Source organism: Micrasema longulum, unplaced genomic scaffold, assembly GCF_059751315.1.
Source record: "Micrasema longulum isolate JH-2025_06_02 unplaced genomic scaffold, ASM5975131v1 h1tg000436l, whole genome shotgun sequence".
NCBI classification, from domain to species: Eukaryota; Metazoa; Arthropoda; class Insecta; order Trichoptera; family Brachycentridae; genus Micrasema; species Micrasema longulum.
Genome location: NW_028277636.1, coordinates 608,619 through 629,074, shown reverse-complemented (window position 1 = coordinate 629,074; position 20,456 = coordinate 608,619). Strand labels below are relative to the sequence as shown.

At 33.3% G+C, this 20,456-nt stretch overlaps 1 protein-coding gene across 4 annotated transcripts; it reads left to right on the top strand.

Moving 5' to 3' along the window:
* Positions 1-213: 213 nt before the first annotated feature.
* On the top strand, positions 214-20,341 carry Rala (Ras-like protein A). 4 transcript variants are annotated; one of them, XM_088226508.1, is made up of 5 exons: positions 214-344; positions 7,262-7,450; positions 10,190-10,350; positions 12,114-12,288; positions 19,145-20,341. In XM_088226508.1, the coding sequence occupies exons 2-5, from the start codon at positions 7,295-7,297 to the stop codon at positions 19,256-19,258; spliced, it is 606 nt and encodes a 201-aa protein (XP_088082634.1). In that variant the 5' UTR covers positions 214-344; positions 7,262-7,294; the 3' UTR covers positions 19,259-20,341. The 4 variants fall into 4 exon arrangements, with proteins under 4 accessions (XP_088082634.1, XP_088082632.1, XP_088082635.1 ...); XM_088226506.1 differs by lacking the exon at positions 19,145-20,341 and adding an exon at positions 17,022-19,134; XM_088226509.1 differs by lacking the exon at positions 214-344 and adding an exon at positions 545-751.
* The last annotated feature ends 115 nt before the right edge of the window (positions 20,342-20,456 follow it).

Below are 20,456 nucleotides of genomic sequence, written 5' to 3'. Positions count from 1 at the left end.
AGTAGTTTTATCAGCCAATTCAAATGAGTAAAGAAGCTTAAAAGATAGAATATTGAATAGGTCTACACTAATCTTCTGAAATACTAATTTGGTTATTTGTCAGTAAAACATAGTACCTCCGTGGAGGTAGGCAAAACACCTACCTACGACTACGAAGAATAACATTTTATGCGTACATTTTTTTTAGTTATGGTAATAAATATTGATAAATGACGATAGATGGCGTGCGGCGTACGCTTTTGACAGCGGTTTTATGACGGTACTTTGAGTAATAATTTATTTATCTATTAATCGGCGAAAGTTACTCTTGTGTCCGTTAACTGCGTTCTTTGTGTTGTTCGAAGGTAATTATCGTTGTGTTTTTTTTTCGTTGAAATAACAATATCGATCTAATTATAGTTGGTATTATAAATATTGGGGTATTTTTGGACGAGATTGGTTCAGTAGCATTATTGTTTACTAGAAAGGCAACGCCTTTCCCCAGACATAAATTGCCATTAAAATAATAGGAATAACTAATATTCTGCTACAATGGAGCTGGCGCATACCGTTGCTTTTCACACGAGATGGCTTTAATTCTCACGACGCTCTCGTGACGTGGGTGGAATGCCTTAAACCCTATCACCAGGTGGTGTATTGGTTGTTTTGTTGTACATCGTCGAGTCGTGATTCACTTATTAACGCCACACATTCTGTGCAATTATCGGTTCGATATCCGCGAAACTTCCGTGCCAGACTATTTTTGTCATCCGTAAGAAAAAAATTTGGACTCTTATCTCATAATTATAAATTAGTTTATCTGTACCTGTCATCTGACTTTCATGTAAAACCTACGCTATTTTGATAGCCTTATTCGTAAGATGAATTTTTCAGTCCTCTTTTTAGCCTTGTTGGTAAAAGTCAGTGTGATTTTTAACATAATGTTCACAAGTTTTGCTGCTTTGAAGATTTCGCAAAAGCTGTTTTTGGAGGATGATGTGATTATTTGAATAATTGTTCATACTGATAACATTGTATTTGCTGATTCATGTCTGCTCAGTATCTATTTCTAACACATATTATTTAAAAAAACTTGTCCATAATTGAAAGTACAAACTATTTATATCTAACATTTTGAGGATGTACTGTAAGATACCATGCCTATTTATAGAAATGATGTGTTATGTAGGTGGAACCCTTTTATGTTAACATGCTTAAAACACATGAAATAATCTGTTTATTCAAATTGCATATGTCGAATTAAAAATATATGAGGTTAAAAGCAAAAAGGGGTTGAAGCTTCGTTTGAAAACAAAGTCAGATCTAGGGACAGTGTAAAAAAAAAGTAAAATTTTTGAATGCCAAAAGTTATATATTTTTGGTATTTAGTTTATATGAGGAATTGTTGCATTCGATGGAATAGAATATTTAAAAAAAATATTGATTTACGTATATCGCGAAATGTCTCTTGAATTGAATTATTTTGCACCTCAACAGGCCAAAACGCCCAGTTACAATGCTGCAATATAGCACTGAACACAACACCCAGGCTTGAGGAAAATCACACTCAATTATTGTGATCTCGCCGGGAATCAAACCCGGAACAATCCGTGCGTGAGGCAGCTGACTTATCTATTAGGCTGTGGTATTTGCCAATTCTAATAATTTATATGTTTTTCTGTGCAGATTAGCACAGAAAAATGTTTATCAATGTGTGTATCTCATCATCATTCCTTTCCGCACCTAATGTTGTATAGGGCACTGCATTGGTACACCAATCGTAGCGTATCTTGATCATTTTTGTTACATGAAGGTAAGATGATCAGTCTTACGCTTCAGGTACCAGTCCAGGGACTATGAAATATTCTGGTGTGAAAACACCCTTTCAAATAAATATTTCATATCAACCATGTTGGGAATTGAACCCGACACCTCTTGCATGGTAGGCAAACACGCTGACCATTACACCTATGTATGTGTGTATCTAAGCAGGCTAAATAGGTATAAATATATTTTTATTTATAGTGCTTTTATTTGTGAGTTTAATGTGTTTTTATCATGTTTTATATGTATTGGAGATTATGATTTCTTCTTCAGCCTTATTCTCTCCACTGCTGGATAAAGGCCTCTTCCAAACGTCTCCATTCCTTCCTATCACTCGCTTTCATCATCCACGTTTTACCGGCAATAGAGGCAATGTCGTCGACCCATTTTTTCTGTGGCCTTCCAACACTTCTTTTATTTGCCCATGGTCTCCACTTTATTATTCTGGGTGTCCACCTCGCAAGCGTGGTGTTTTAATGCCAAAAACCTCCAAACAAAACGAAATTATGATTTTATTATGTTTAATAAGTCATCTTTCAAAAGGATGTAAAATATCTCCCTCGGAACAGGACACCCCAGTGAGGGAACATTATCTTTAATGTAAAAAAGTAATACATGAATTGCAAAAGAACAAATAAATAAATGATAAATGTGGGCATAGATATATTGCCTATATTTGCATATTTAGTAACTGTCATAGGCATTTAAAATGTTATTCTTCCAGATTCACAGTCAGTTATTACGTAATGGGAGTCATTAACGAGTAAAGTAATGCCGATTACTATTGCAACTAATAAATCACAAATAATCAACCAGATCATGTCTGTGTCTTATATCTTTTTGTCTTTGCTTTTTTAAAAATAGTTTTGTGGTCAGTTTTATGTTACTGAATAATATATGAGGGGGTTTAAAGCAAAAACGCCACTGTCCATGATCGCTGTTTTTGGGAAAACCAACAAAACCGGTAGCGCTAATACTATTTCTTTTATGTTTAACGTGGAACTCATGCGTGGTTTAACCGGTAGCCAAAAGGCTATTCATTTTACGTTCAATGTGCCCATTGAACTTAAAACAAACAGTCTTTTGGCTACTGGTTTTGTTGGTTCTACCCAAAAATAATGATCATGGACAGTGGCATTTTTGCTTTTAACCCCCTCATATTTATTTATTTATTAACGGATTCAAAAGTCCATTAAAAAAATGGCAAACACAAATCTTTATAATACATACAGGCACAATTGAAATAAAATACAAATAAATAAAATTAAACAGGCAGACAGGCGCCGTGGCGCAGTTGGTTAGACGGCTATCAATGAAACTGGCGTCGTGGGTTTGCTTCCCGCGGTCTGGGTGTTGTGGTGTATTTTTCATTACCTCCTTCCATATCCCCTCTATCCCACCTGCTGACAAGCCTCAAAATAGAGGCTTAGCGGGTTATTCCTTTAAAAAAAATCTAGGACAAAAAATTAAATAATAATTAATTGTACATTTTACTATAATATTATGTTTAAAATGGGACTCTTGTCCGGACTATTCCTGAAATTTATTTTAAGATAGGGAATAACAGTTTTGAAAAAGGGTTATGGAAGTCGAGGCATTTACAGGGATTGTCACCTCTCATTTTTTGGTTTAAGTGGCCACTTTAAACACTAACATTCACAATTCTGCCTATCCACGTTTCCTGCAGTAAATTTCAATCGTAATAACTCCCTAGGGATTGAAATCTAGCCCCTCTACAAACATTTAGACACACTCACCTAAATCTGTCCCATAATATATCTTGTCTAACATATTTAATTTTCTTTTTGATTGGAATAATATCCATACTTACGTTAATATTTTAAATAAAAATTGTTTTAACATCTCGTGTAAATAATATCGTTTTTGCGTTACTCGCTAAAAACACATATTTATATCTTCCTCCATGAATGCTACAAATAGGCATGTAATGATTTATTACAATCATTTTATGATGATTTGAATGCATTACTTGTCAATTTGTAGCATCCATGGAGAAAACGCCCGTTCACTATGTATCTGCAAGACGAGTTGTAATCTAGCTCCTATATAATTATTAAAATTTAACCTTATCGGAAATGGGGAACTAGAATCCCAACCGCCCATGTGTTCCGTAGTTGCAAGGCTTTTTGGGATGTTTATTGTACAGCGCCCTTGAAATGATTTTCACTAAAATGATGCTTTGTATATTATCCTAAATATTTTTTTTTTAAAAAGGAAAGTATAAAAAATAGGTTTAGTGGGTAACTCACAATTGCTGATTTTTAAGTTACCTAGTTGTGGTAATAACACCGCAAAATGTAATTCATCATACTTAAATCTTATTGAATAATGGCAGTCAAATAAAGTATTTTTTTCTTAATTTTAATTGTTGTTATATCTTATCTGCAACTTGTTAATGTGTCACGAGATAACAGTTGATTGACAAATGGTTGAGCTGTTGTGTCATTAACTACAATCTTACTCAATCTACATTTATTTGAGTACACCAGTTAAGGTACTGTACGCTGATATCTACCGCTGATTGAATGGGAGGAATTTAATAGTTTTTACATGACATTTTGATTGCGATTCCGATAAGATGACTTGCATAAGCCATTAAGCGCAAAACAGAATCTTGAAAACTCTGAATAGTACCAATTTAGACTCAAGACCAGGGGCGAGCCAACTTTTTTCGTAAAAAAATTAGACTTAACGATAAAGGAAATAGTTTCGACATCATTTCCTTATTCGCGCCTAATGGTGCATCGGTGTACCAACCAATATAAAAACAAAATAATTAAACTAACGTACAGCTTACCCTACCTGACCCCTACGACTGAACTGTACAAAAAACCCACCAGTTTGACATAAATAACGTAAAAATTATACACAAAATTAAACTGGGAAGCATACAAGGCGATGATATAACATTAACCAAATATGCTGACATCCACAAATATTATACCAGACAACTACAACACCACTACAATAAAAACTTAAGACAAACCGAAATTTTGCAAATTTTACGAAAGACATTTTATTTGTTTTTGAAGTCAAATAAGTAAAATCAGTAAGTGGAGATTAGCACTCATAAAATGCTGAAAATACTATTTACTGACGGAAAAAATAATAATTCTTTAGCTACATGGACACGTAATAAGATAATGAACATATTGGCATTCATAACTCAATTTTGCTAAAAATGGTATATTGAACATACAAGAACTAGGGCAGCGAAACGTAGGACAGTCAAAAATACTATACAATGGATTTAAACGCTACAAAGATTTTTACCTTACCACTTGAAAAATGACGCTGGAGACAAATTTAAAATCAACCTGTTAAGCACATAATGACCATACTGATATTTCTTGTATAACCCTAATGGGTTTTCAAAATTAATCAATAAATAAAAGGCGTGTCTAAATATTTTTTTGTCGCGTGACGGTGATCAATTTTACGCTTCAGTGCAAGCTAGTTCTGGAACTATGAAATATTCTATGACTCAAGGAAATTTTAAAAACATTTTTTAAATTACTCGGGAATCGAACCCGAGACCTCATGTTTAGACCACGAGGCGGATAAGAAAGTAAACTCATACATAAATATACTTAGAGACCATTGCAGGAGACTGCTGCGAGATATTGCATAGATTTATATACTATTAAGCGTATTGTCCAGATGCACTTTGAAATAAATGTATGTTTATGTAATAATATTTCATTTTTATTAGATCCCAACTCAACACAAGGCCCTTAGCCTCATTGAGTTTGGAATACGTTATTATTGTATTTTTTTGTAATATATATGTATTTGTATGAATAAATAAATATAATAATAGATAATTTGTAAATATACTCAAGTATATTTACGGCCCTCAGTATCAAAGATGGCAAACGCTAAAAATAGTATCAAAAGCGGCCAACTGTATATTTAATACTGAATAAAAATAGCATTTCTTGTTATGTTAACCTTTCGGTTACTTGTTCAAAGTGTTAATGGTACCAAATATTATCAAGTAAATGATTTTTTTTGTAAATATTTAAATTCATAAGTGCTATTATAGATTTTCTAAATTTTCTCAAAAATGTATCAAATCGTTCGGCCATCTTTCATACCGAGGGCCTCATTTACAAATGATAATTTTTAAGAGATAGGTTTCGCATTGTTTCCTAGATGATAGTAATGTTTATACACATTGAAGCGAAGTATTGAATTGGAAAAGCAAGGCTGAAAGTAGGCTCAGGTCGAGATCTGTGGATTACGTGAGGCTGCGATACGCATAGTCGACAAAATCAAGACAGGATTCTACGTTGGTTTTGACATGTAGAGCGAATGGACAGTGAAAGAGTGGCTAAAAAGATTTACAATGCGATGCAGACAACGAGGAAGACCAAGAAAGATGTGGCATGACCAAATCCAACAAATACTTGAAGTTAGACATGTCAAAAGTAAAGACGGAGTGATATGGTGTTCTATGTTTTTTTGTTTGTACAACTTATAAAGTGTTTGCTCTTGAATCTTTTATTTTAATGTATGAAAAAAAATTCGGCCTCGTTGTGTAGTGGTCAGCAAGTTGGTACCATGGTAGAGGTCTCGGGTTCGATTCCCGACACGGTTGACATGAAATATTTATTTAAAAAGATATTTTTAAACTAGAATATTTCATAGTCCCTGGACTGGCACCTGAAGCGTAAGTCTGATCATCTCACCTTCATGTAACAAAATGATTAAGATACGCTGCGATTGTTGTACCAATGCAGTGCCCTATGCACCATTAGGTGTGAAAGGGGATGATGATGATGTAAAAGGGGATCAATGCTGTTGATGTAAAAATAAATCAATTATGCATGTATTGTGATTTGATACACTTTAAATTGAATTTTTTGATATTTTAAATATTATGAATAAAATTATAAATTGCATTTGGCCCGCGGGCCGTAGTTTGCCGGCCCCTGCTTTAGACCGTGAACAGTTTCACTACTAGCGTTTCGAATTTTCCTAAATAAATATAATTTCGTTAAATGGTTGTAAAATACCTTTCGACTCCAATTATTGCTGGTTAATTAAAATGTACTTTAGGTGCCCCTAGGCTGATTTGTATTGTAAAACAGATACTGTATCAGGATGTGATTTGTTTTTGTTATTTTTAAAAGCATGCATTTTCATTTTACTGCGTAAAATTTGACTCTAGTGTGTAAAACTCAGACCTTTCAAATAAAAGTATTGTGACATATATTAATAAAAAGTAAAATTTATCTCCAAAGCTCAATCGTCTGAAACTGTTATGGCTTTCAATGCATTATTTTTGTTTGAATTGGTTACATCTGTTGACATCTGATGATTGTCAAAAATCGTCTTTTTTTGTAGCAATTTGCGACATTTACGATCGTCAAATATCGAGTATCAGTACTGTCTGTAGTCACTTTTAAACCCTGTAATTTAAATTGTTCCATAGTTTGGATCTGGTGCGCCGTTCCCCGCACCAAACATGTCGAAGAAGCCGGGCGCCGCGCAGCCGACGCTGCACAAGGTCATCATGGTCGGATCGGGAGGAGTGGGCAAGTCCGCCCTCACTCTGCAGTTCATGTACGATGAGTTCGTGGAGGACTACGAGCCCACCAAGGCCGACAGCTACAGGAAGAAGGTAAAACTTTTATCCTATGAAATCCGTTGTTGATTGAAAAAACAGTTTGATTGACCGCCGCTCTGTCAAGGGTGAAGAATAAGGACATTTTTTGGATGTAATGTTGTTTCGAAAATGGTTTGTGGATTATCATCGCTCCAAATGCGGAAATTCTGTTTATTGACTTAGCTATTTAACCGAAAGTGTGCTTCATCACTGAACAAAATTTTCAAATCAAATTGTGGATCAATAGCAATGTTTCCTTCGGCCCATTCACCAAATGTACGGTGCGAAAGATGATCGTATGGCTTCAATTTCCGTAAAAGTTGAAGGACGTATATCAAGAACTTTACACAAAATTTTCTACAAAGTGGATGGACATGGCTCCTTACGGGATGCGTATTATCATTTAGAGTTAACGTATTGCAAAAACGATCCTGGGCTTCTCGACTTAATCGCTCTGATGGACGATTATGAGGACCATAAAATTCACATAATGCCCGATGCCACATAGTTTACCAAATTTAACCATATTTTTCAAAATAAATTTGAACAGTTTGCAAACATTGCTGCGATGTGAGTCAATTCTTGATGAATTGTAGAACCAAACTTACTCCGGAATATCTGAGAACTGTCAAAAATAAAAAAAGAATCAGAACTATTTTATATTTTTAAAATTTTCAGTGTCATTTATCGGCCACTCAAATTGACACAGCGCTTTATTTATTGTTTACTTGACAAATTATCTACTCTGCTCAATGTTTATTTTTTGTAAGCTTATTGATATAATTTTAAGTTACTAGAATTCCACTCATCCATGCGCCTTGTGGCTGCAAGACGATTAGTAATCTTAGAGGTGTGGGTCAGTTCTATTCAAGCTCCTGACGCCACTGCGACCTCAGTAATCTTGCTTCAATATGTAAATGTTATCAACCATAAAATACTTAAATGTTGTAAATGGGATCTAGATTTTGAACATTTTTTAACCATAATAATAAAAACCAGCCAATGACAGTTCATAAGTACAGGTAAATGCCTAGATATCCATGTTCCTTTTCAAAAATGTTCTCCATCTATGTTGTAATAAGGGAATTACTGTATTAGCCTGAATTTTAAAACTTAATGTTTATTACTAAAAATGTTTTTCTAAAAAAGACATCAGTGTTATGTTCGAGGTTAGAGATTAGTGAATTTTTCCTTTCATCCCTGCTTTAAATATATATGTCGCGTCATATTTGGGTTAGTATGGTAACTTAGGTCTAATATGGTTAATATGACGCAGATGAAAGTGACAATATAGATATAATATGTAAGCGTAGTGACACAGTGAAGTTGTTGGTGTCAATAGATCAAGTAATGGAATGTTGTTGTCAATTGTTGTCATTATTCTACTGTATGCTTTACACAGTTAGAGAACTATATTGTTTATCGTACAATAATTGTTAATGAGGTAATTCAGTGCGACGGGAATGGAGTTTTCTTACAGTAAACATTAAAGCATTTAATTGTACGGTGAAGTTTCTTGAAAATGTATGAAAACATTGATAAAAATGAACTACTTTGAAACGTTACAGGTTCAAATGAACACATATTTAGAATACTCAATCATTTTAATAGATTGAGTTTTTCTACTGACATTTCTTGGTGGAACTGCATTTTATTTATAATAATAAAAGTATGTGAATAGTTTTATTCCACTTTTATTTGTAAATTTTTGCTTATGACTGTGTTTCATATTTATTTAATTAAAAATGCATTCCAAAATATTACTTCAGAAATATTTCTTAAAATATACAAGACCTATGTAAAACCTTTATTGGAATATGGATATCAAGTATGGAGTCCTTACTTTACTAAAGACATCGAGCAATTGGAAAAAGTCCAAAGATGTGCTACAAAAATCCCCAAATTACTCAAAAGGATTCCTTACCACGGTAGATTAAAAGCCCTAGGACTTACATCATTGGAAGAGCGACGGAAGAGAGGGGACTTGATTGCAACTTATAAGATACTCAATAATTACTATGACTGCCCCCTGCATGAGATGTATCAATTAAATCCCAACACAAATTTACGGGGTCATAACTGGAAGCTCTATCTTCCCCAATTCCACCTCAATCCCAAGAAACACTTCCTTTCTAGCAGGGTAGTTTGAGACTGGAATAAATTACCAAGTCTAGTTGTCCATTCCATTTCGGTCAACCAGTTCAAAAACCGTTTGGATGCTTTTTTTAAGGAAGAAGAACTCAGACAAAAAGCAGTACACGAGATATAGGCACATCAGCAAAGGCTGCCTACCTATAACATATGTTTTTTCCGCTTATTTGATAGACAATTAAAAATTTAAATAAATAAAAAAAACACTCAACCTCCTCATTGGGGATCTCACTAAATGCTGTTAAACATTTTAAACTTTCCAACACCATAATATAAATATAATAAATGGTTCTTCTCTAAAGTTGGCTACATGTCGCTTAGTAAATTTTGCCTTTCCGTCAACAATATTATCATCTGATTACTTGGCTTGTATAACTACGAGTATCATAAATATTAATGATTGTTTCATCAAAATATGTATACATAACTCAACTGTTTTAACAGTTTTTCTATTTAGTATTCAGAATATATATGCAATTTTATGTTCTAAGTTTCTTTTATAGTAAAATGTCTGGTTTTTACAATAGTTAAGAACCTTCTTCATTCTGTTAAGAATGAGTTCGCATCGCAAAATTTTGACTCTATTTTTCTTTTAAATACCAGGTTGTTTTGGATGGGGAGGAAGTTCAGATAGATATTCTGGACACAGCAGGTCAGGAAGACTACGCGGCTATCCGAGATAACTACTTTCGCAGTGGAGAAGGTTTCCTCTGCGTATTCTCTATCACGGAAGATGACAGCTTCCAAGCGACGCAGGAGTTCAGGTCAGCCGGTCTTGCATTACTTAGCCACTAAATCGCTATGTCAACTTTGAGTTACAGGGTAAAGTATACAATTCACCGGCACTGCCCAGTTTTTCGGTACTCTTTAATTTGAATGTAGAAAATAAGATTGGCATCTGATAGTTTTGCGGGGTTATTTAACTTATAGATACACTTTTTTTGATAAATAAAATGCATGCAATCTACCGCCAGAGTGCAGCACAATGGTACTATGGAGAGTTTTATTGCCTACTGCAGTGACAATTTAGAATCCGATGGTGTTGGTTGTGTTTTTCGTAAGCGAGGCAAAGTTTTCTATCTTCTAAATTAGAATTTAAAATCTTGTTAGTATTTGTTTCAAAAATATTTAAAATCTACTGTAGAAAATTAAATTATTTAACCACTTTTGTTTCAATTGAGCATTTTAGCATAATGGTGCCGAAAATCTGTAAACAAAATAATGCTGTCAGCTAGTTAATGGCATCGGATGACATGAATTATTTTCTATAGAAATTGTTATCTGAGCACTAAACATATATTCATGCAAGTTGTTTGAACTGTTTATGATACAAAAACATAATCTTTACTCAAATATAAACGTATCTAATTTAGTATTTACCTGAACAATATATCATCTCCTAAAGTGCCGACAACTGTATGGTATTGGGTATAAAAAAACATATGTTATTTGATAATAAGTCATATCTACTGATTTCGATCAACATATTAAGTATTTTCCAATGTGACATAGGGGTGTTTCAATTCGACAAACTGCTCTAACTCAAAATTTTAAAATCTAAGTGACATTTCTTCCTTGATCCTATGTCGCTGATATTATGTTGGGATTGGAAAAAAAATGCATCGCTCTCCTCACTCCCGTCTTATGGAAAAACGATGCCTTTTATGGTATTTAAATCAGAACTTTTCTATAGTAACACCAAATTGCCAATTGCCTTGGAAGGCTTTTAAAAAAAATATCTTGAAAGCCATATGATAGATCTCAGAGAGTAGAATATTTTGATCTGTTTTGCCATCAGTTTTGCATTTACCAGTAGCCCAATCACAAATAACTATGGACGTGATAACAATTTCTAACCATGGTTGTTTATCGTATTTGCGATCACAACGGAACATCCATGAACACCTAATCAAATGTCAAAATATTTACGTTTCGCGACGTATAATTCTGCTGCGCAATCACATATTTGAATTTCACCGGTGTAAATATGGAAAATATTCCAAAATTGCTATTTTTATTTATTTATTTATTATTTATCATGCTATTTATTGCATTTAGTCGGCGCGCGGTGGTTGGCAAGCCAAATGTCAAGAAAGCAGTCGCCATAGTAATAGTTTGTAATTTAATTTTCACTTTTTTGTATTAGATACTCTTTACTATTTTGCAAATGCAATATATTGTATTATTTTTTATAGTAAATTGTATTTTTCGCCAATGAACTGTATTTATTTACAAGGAAAACACCGCGAACGTTGACTTAGAGATTACACACGCGTTGACTTATGACTTAATAACTTAAGCATGTTCATTATTGTTCATTGTGATCGCTCAAATGCTTAGCATGTTTTAAGCACGTCAATAGTTATTTGTGATTGAGCTACAGAATTCTCAAATGTATGGATCTTTACATAGACTTGAATGTATTTGACTTATCAATTTATTATTAATATTTTTTTTTTATAAATTCAGGAGGATAGGAGACGTTTCTTGATTAAAAAATTAAATTCCACTCTTTCCGAAATTCCAGGGAGCAAATACTTCGCGTAAAGAATGACGAGAACATTCCCTTCTTACTTGTCGGGAACAAATCAGACCTGAATGAGAAGCGTAAAGTACCCCTCGCCGAGTGCCAGGGTCGGGCGCAGCAGTGGGGTGTCCCCTACGTGGAAACTTCCGCCAAGACGCGGGACAACGTTGACAAGGTGAGATCTCATTCCACACACTGTGGTCACCATGATTATAACAATAGGAAAAAAGTCGTAAATGCCACATGGTGTATGTAAATTTATGTCCATTTAAATAGTGTAGTGAAGAGCCCGTGCAACCGATTAACAATACGTTGGATTTGATTTTTTTAAAACATTAAAAAAAAAATTCTCAATAACAACAAAAAAATGTTATCATTTCAATCATACAGTAAAACCTTGTTTTTATGTTCCTCAATTTTATGTTTTCCTGATTTTTATACTGAAATATTTAGGTCTCATTTTTTTCCATACATTCTCATTCAAATATTCCCCCTAAATAACGTTTTTCATAACCCCGGATTTTCGTTGAAAATTTTTACAAACTCATTCGATATGTCAAAAGACAATGAGTCGCTCGCTGCCGCGTGAATGGACAATAAAATCGAGGTAAATAAAAAAAATTGATAGTTATTGTCTCAAACCAAATTCAAAGTAGGTGCAGTGTAATTGACCATTTTGTTTAAGTGTCTAATTTCGACATTTTACTAAATAGTGACACGCAGTTGATGCATGTTTAGGAAGAATAAAGTCTTTACATCAATAAATAACGATGCAGAAAGTTTAAACATTTGGCAATAGAAATATTATATAAACATAATGTGAAAAGAAGATATTTAAACAGTTATCATAAAAGTGTGAAACAGTTTTGACGCGATGTAAATGACAGTTGAAATTCTGTGATGTCATACTAAAAAAAGTGATACCATATAAATAAAATTTCACAATATTTAAGGAAAAAAATCGTTATATGCATTTTATGCTAATTCAAAATTGAAGTACCTGCATAAAATTATTTGAACATCTTTTTTTAAAATTCAATTAAAAATAACACATTGTAGTATTGCTTGAAAAAATACAAAATATTTTTGATTAAATCATCGGTAAATATGAATAATCCCCAAGTATGACAGTTTTTACAATTTTTCTGCAGTATATTCAGTATTGTCTAGTACAACAATTATAATTTTCTGTAATTTCATTTTTTCCATACATTTTTCATTTAGAGGTTTCCTCAGTTTTACACTTTTTTTGTTGCTCCCTTGAAAAACGTTAAACAGGAGTTTTGCTGTATATTGATTAATTTGTTGAAACATCGTAATATTTTTGGGTGAAGAACTTTTTTGAACTCATTAACTGAGCGTTCACTAATCACTTTCTCGGGAAGGCTATTCCATTGCTCCGCGACTCGGTTTATCAGGAAGTTCTTCCTGGGGATGAGAAGGAGGTAGTGTTTAATTTCAATGAATTAACTCTGAGATGGCGGTTATTATTAGCTTTGGTACATTATAATTATTGCTCTATTAAGATTTTGAATGTTTCAATTGACTCCAACCAAGGACTGAACATGGAACTCTGATTATAATTTATATACAGAGAATGTGGCGTATATGACTTTGTTTGTTCCGCGTTGGCTACGTACAATCACTCTATTCTTGCAGATGTCGCTACCCTCTCCGACTTAATTAATAATTGTGTTGTGCTGTTGTTCAGTATTATAAAAGATAGTTTTTTATTTTTCGCAATTTAAATAGATATTACTTATCATATAGTTTTTTGTCAGTACTAAAATTAAAATTTTCCAACGTATTTGACATTTATACATATTCAAGATATTATATTATACATATTATGCCCACTTAGAAGGGTACATGATGTTGTTTTTTTTAGAGTAATTCTAAATGAAATAAAATAAAACAATGCTTATTTCACAAAACTCAATGATTGTCAATGGTACCTCTTTGCTATTATATACCATCATACGTTAAAATAAAACTATTTTTGTTTGTATGATATATGCCCTTCTACTTAGACACAATTCAATTAGATATTCATTTATGTAAATTTAAAGTTAGAAATAAAATACCGACCGATTTGACTTTAATATTATTTTCACACATAATAATTACTACCCAATATCTAGTTAGTTTAACATATGTAATAAAATAAATAAGTATATTTTCAAATATGACTTATTATTGTTATTATGGATAACTTATATAGCGCCATTTTTGTAATATAATACCTCAAGGGCGCTTTACAAAGTGATTCTACAGACAAAAAAATTTAATTGAAGATTTTAAATTTGTAATTTTTTTTATTTTTTATATTTTGCCATCACATGCTACGGATTTACTCGTATTCAAATAATTTAGAGAACAAGTGGATTTTAAGTTTTTTCCGAAACATAACTTCACTCTCACAGTTTCGCACCTCTGCTGCGAGAGCATTTCATGCCGTAGGGCCTGTGATCGCAAATGTGCGTTCGTGGAATTTAGTGCGCTGTTTGCGTAGAGGTATAATAACCTTTTCTCTCGCCGTAGACGTAGCAGATTTAAGCGTAAGACGCCTGTCAGCTAGTTCATCCGGAATGCAAAGTTCCCTTACATATTCCGGAGCAGAGTTGTGCAGTGATTTATACATAAGCCAACAGAGTTTGTATTCCACCCTCTGTGGAAAACGTAGCCAGTGTAATTTCCGAAGTAGTGGACTTACAGGGGTAGAGAAATACTGTATTGGTATAAGTAATGAAATAAAAGGTTTTTCTATGATTTTAAATTTATGTCTGTTTAGGCTTTATAAGCCTAGTTTATACTAAGCCAAGAATTAGAATATTTTGTTATATGAAGCACAGAGAATTGTGATTGTACGTAGCAACAGCGACTGTATATTTCCGATGCACTGAATGTCTAACCACATAACCTTACCATTACTAACTTTTTCGTTACTATCAAATAAAAATACTCCTTTAACAACTCTACAAGGTCAGACTAAACGGAGCTATGTAAAGTAATAAACGTTCTAATAAAATTTTTCCCTAAATCTCTACAAATTACCTCATTCGCTTACTATGTTCTTATTTATACACATGAAAACGTAAACACTTGTAGTAGATTCGAGTTATTTAGAAATGTAGCGATTATTAACCATATTGTAATATTGTATGTAAAAATTAGCAATATGATTTTTATGTATACCTATTATTATTTCATATGTAGTGTAAATATTGATTAATTAAAAATTTTAACAAAACAAACTCTTAAATATTTTTAATAGCATTGTCACCACGACTTTTTTGTATGTATGTATGTATGTATGTACCTTCAAATATAAATTTTCTAAAATCGCAAGCTTGATATATCGACTTATGCGAATAAAGAGCCTTAATGTAGTTGTCTATTCGAGAACAGTCAGTCAATTAGTTCCAATACATGGAATATTTAAAAGTTGCTCTTTTTATCATTGATATTTAAATACTTACATATTACCATTACTTTAGTGTCAATTTGTGGAAGCTCTTTTATAGAATTTCAAATATTATCTATGCTACATTATGAATTGCTGTAATTGAAAACAATATTATACTAGTAAATTTAATACATACATACGTATTAAACACTATGCCATCGTAAATTTTATAATAAGAATATGTTATAAACTCCAATCTGTCGAATGAAATAAAATATTTTGATATTTTGTATGTAGTATCATTAAAACTCCTTGGTTTATTTAATTATTGATCACTTTCACCTCACCAGGCATTTTTGGAATGATAAATATTTAGAATTTTGTTTTTAAAACGGAACAGAATATGTGGTAAATGTTTTGAACAGTGAATAAAGAAAAAAAAAACACTTTTTTGCTACATTAAACATTTATTTAAAACCAAATGTTGAAATTGCCCGCTTTAAAATAAGGCTTGCTACGTAACATATGTTTTAATTTTCTGTTTATCTCATTCTGCCGTTCCAATTAGATTAATATAAAATACTAGTGATCTTTGTAATTTTATGTTTTGTTTTAGTGAAAGTAACTACGGTATAATGTTATTTGTTTCTCAACATGATTCTTAAGTAAATACATTTATTGTAGTGTTTTTTTAAAAGTAAAATGTTACGCATTGGGATATATTGCTTTATGCTTCCTTTGGTGACGGATATGTGTATTTCAAGTTATTTGTTATTTTTTACCTTTATACATTCGGTGGCTTTTGTTATATCTATTTGGCTTTTTATTATTACGCTCGGAGGATGTTTTTGTAATTGTGGTGAGACTCCTACGCTATATTATGTGTATTATCATTGTAGGTCCTCAATGAAATGATTACTTGTCAAGTTGTGTACAAATAACAAAGCAGAAATCAATTTATCATACAGTACCATTTTATATGTTTAACTGATAATTTAAAGTCGGCACTTTCCAAAGTGCAGCTTCACGCTAGAGCTGAGATTTCTCCAACCGCTCCATAGTATAATGCAAGTGTTAACATCTCGCAGAGTAAATAACCCAATACTTGTGGAAAGCGCTCGGAGGGCATTCTTCCTTAAAGGCTTTCGGAACTATCTGAATGGTGATTGGCCCTCTTCAATAATACAATTTACAGTAACATTTCGACAAGTGTTTGTCAGTGTGCCTTCTCTCTGTTCATGTAATCAGTGTGAATTGATTCTTGCTTTAAAGCAGCGGATTGAGTTTGCGTAACGGGCTCGTCACATTAAGTCTTCCGTCGTTTTGAAACCGATATAGAGTTGTTTAGTGGATCGTCGGTGTCAGTTCCGAGGACAGAAGATGGAGTTGCGGAGCTGTCGGTTTCAAGATAGCGGCAAGGCGTAATGTGCGTCCGGCTGTACATTTAGTTGTGTGTTGTGTAATTCCTGACAATTGCGTGAACGTCGTGTCCCATCCCGCAGGTGTTCTTTGACCTGATGCGAGAGATCAGGTCGCGCAAGTCCGAGGACAACAAGACCAGCAACGGCCGCGCCAAAGACAAAGGGAAAAGGAAGAAAATGAAATGCATCCTGCTTTAGGGGCCCCCCCGGACCTTCTCACCCGCGGCGCCTCGGACGTTACCGAACAAACAAACACCTCGCGCTGTCGCATTACTAGTATACTCCTATACTCCGGTCCCCTTTACTCTGTCCTCGAGAAGCGCTTCACTCTGCGCTCTGAACAGTCTCCTGTGTTGTCTCCGTATTTGTATGATTTATTTGTTTCTGTTTTGTTCGGTGTCGCGAGAGAATTCCCCTCTTCTCGAATGCTTCCGAGCTTCCAGTTTACATTCCGAGATAGTCCGCACCGGAGGTCGAGGCCGGAATCATATCGCCGAGTGTTGGGAATTCTCTCCCTAAATGTGTTAAGGAGCACCTTCGTATTGCGCCAGTCTGTGTAAATGTCCGGTCAGGAATGTATATCTCGCTATTTTCACAAGTGGTGCTTTGTCGCTATTTTTGTCGCACTTAGAATTATTTTAACCGCATCCCCTGATTTGACGCTGTGGCAAATTTGTGTTTAATTGAAATTTATCATTGTTAAGAGAATCAAATTATTTATTAAGTTCGTCAAATTTGCAAAAATTATTCAAAGTAAATTGACATTTTCAATGAAATATGCAAGAAAATTAAGTAGATTATTGAAAATCAACACCTTGTCGTGGTCAAGTCTGAAATGAAATATACTACACTAATGAAATAAAATTATATTGTATTTCTATTGAAGTGCGATTTGAATGTAGTGGGCATTTATTGAAAGCATCCCATTATCGGTGTTTCCGGTGGAACTATCACAACTCCACAACACTCCACTTACTTCTACACCACTTAAACAGCCAATCCCGTTATCCCCCGCTATGTAAATAGCACGTTGCAATGTCAACAGAACTGGTTTTGATATAAATAGGTAGATATCATTAATAAAATGGCACTCTATATAAGTTGCATCAGTTTGAACTAGCTAACATTAAAGTTGAGAAATAACACACTAATAGGAAGCTGTATATATTATACGTCTTAACGACAGAAAAGCATGAGTACATATTAATCGCATTTATACATAGATTAATTTAACAAACCACTAAACTCCAATTCATCATGTTTTGGAATGTCGTACGTACTTTACATAATGCTTTGAGAAATTATATATGTAATTAATCTGTGTTGTCGAGTGTCCTCTATTCTGTTCCACGCACATTATTTGCATCGTTCCAAATGCTTCACATTAAAATTGGATTAATTTATAGTAAGGTCTGGTAATGTCACCTAGTTTTAGTTGTATTTATTTCTTAGATTATAGTTCAGGAATCTCATGAAGATCGATAGAGATATCGATTTACGAATTAAGTTTTATTTATAAATTGATATTCAAATAAGACCATTATTGAATTTGATATTATTTTAATCAGCATTTTACAAATTTGATTATGAATGTGGAATGCTTAATCAACCAATTATTTGTAATGTTTTTAGTATATATATTATATAATTACCGTAAGGTTACAGCTTAATCATAAAGAATGTGGTTTGATCAAAGGATAATATTATTCAGCATTTATATGCTAGTCATAAGACAAGTGGTTTTTGAAACAATACATATACTGATACATTTCATTTTTATTTTATGTTTGTAACATATCACATAAAATGATCACAAAATAATGTAAAATTCCCAAATTGTAATTTAGGTTCATATTTTCTAGTTTAAAAATATTGTATTGTTAATTATCATTCAAATTTTGATGTCTCATAATTGGGTTGTGCAAAAAATATATGTATTTGCGAGTAGAAATTACATCGCTACAATGGCAGAACTTTTTGGTGCAATTTTCTAAAGATTCCCCGAGTTTTAATACACATATTTACTGTACATAGTCAATTCATTTTTACTGTGGACCTTTGTTTTATCCATTACTCGGCTTTAGTGAATTTACCTAAATAATTTTATTCGATACTTAAAAATGAAACGAATCGATCAAAACTGGGGGAATCTGATGTGTGTATATTTTTTGTTATATTTTATTATTTTCTCTTTGCAAAATTAGATCTTTCACATACTCATCAAGGAAGTGTCAAGTCGCAAGTCGGCCATGAGTAATGGGAAGACCACTCCGGGGCAGAAAAAGAAACATATTGCCAAGTGTTGTGCCTTGATGTGAACTCTTAGTGAACTTTGCTAGTTATTGCCTTGGAGGTTGTCGATTGTGCGAATCATCGAGCGTCGACGGGAAGGTGTGCGGCTCTTTGTCTTTTGCATCGGGATGGGAGCTTCCAAATCACCGCCCGTCGGCAGCAACGCTTCTTTCCTCTCAAACCAGTTCCTACTCAACGTTGACACTTTGTTCAGTTATTCCAATGTTCTTGCCTTTGTTGTGTCTTCACTCGGCAGTCTGACGACAAACTGGTATCTCCTTGTTACTTTAAGTGCGAAATTATTAACCGTCAATTATCGGGACCGCACACTATGTAGTACGATATTAACAGTTGGCCAATGAAATCTCTCAAAGTGTCAATCGTGGAATGAAACTTAATGTTTTTATGTGCTAATACGATGATTTGTTCAGCTTGCCTTATTCTTGGATAGTACCAATACAACGTTTGTTGATTTATATAAATGTATTCGAAATTCCCATTTTGTAATTAAGTTACATAATTTTGTTTGTGACCTCTCATAGTGCGTTGTTTTGCTGTTGTCAGCGGCCGCATGAAGTGTATTTTCAAAATGAGTTTTATCACATTCTTCGAATTATTGTATAGTAATACGGCTGCTTGAAATGGGAAACTACATTATACAAATGCAATAAAAATTTACCAAATAATATAAATACACATAAGCTATATTTTGTATCTGTAATTTCTCTCTACGTGCTTCAATATATTGCATTTTATAAAATTTTCACTAAATTTGTTTGTACTGAAAGCTATATGTAATGTGACTGAATTTATAATACATCTTTCCGTTCATTATTATATAATACACACCATTTTTCATTGCGCCGACACGGAGTGTGATAAAATGCTATGCACGAACCTACATGTTATGTATGGGGAAAGTGTTTACAATCCCTGATGTTTTGTTTGAATTTAACTCCCTTTTATTACCACTTTAATCTTATTTCTAAATATAAATACTACTTTTTTATTCGCATCCGATTGAAGTAAACTGTTCAAATTACAGAACTAACATGTCCAAATAAGTAAAAGACTAATAGAACTGTTCATAATAAATGTTTCGGTTTCAATGAAGAATTTTATTTAATGTCTGTTTTGATCACTTATTATAAAAGCTAAATACACAAATCACTTCTTTGCAAGAACAGCGTATTATCTTGAAAAATACATTTTTTTAGGTAGCAA

Excerpts from the sequence above, each read along its gene's own strand:
- Rala (XM_088226506.1), top strand. The coding sequence starts at position 7,295 with ATGTCGAAGAAGCCGGGCGCCGCGCAGCCGACGCTGCACAAGGTCATC. Across the intron at positions 7,451-10,189 it reads CCGACAGCTACAGGAAGAAG|GTTGTTTTGGATGGGGAGGA; the intron begins GTAAAACTTTTA and ends TTTAAATACCAG. Across the intron at positions 10,351-12,113 it reads CAAGCGACGCAGGAGTTCAG|GGAGCAAATACTTCGCGTAA; the intron begins GTCAGCCGGTCT and ends CCGAAATTCCAG.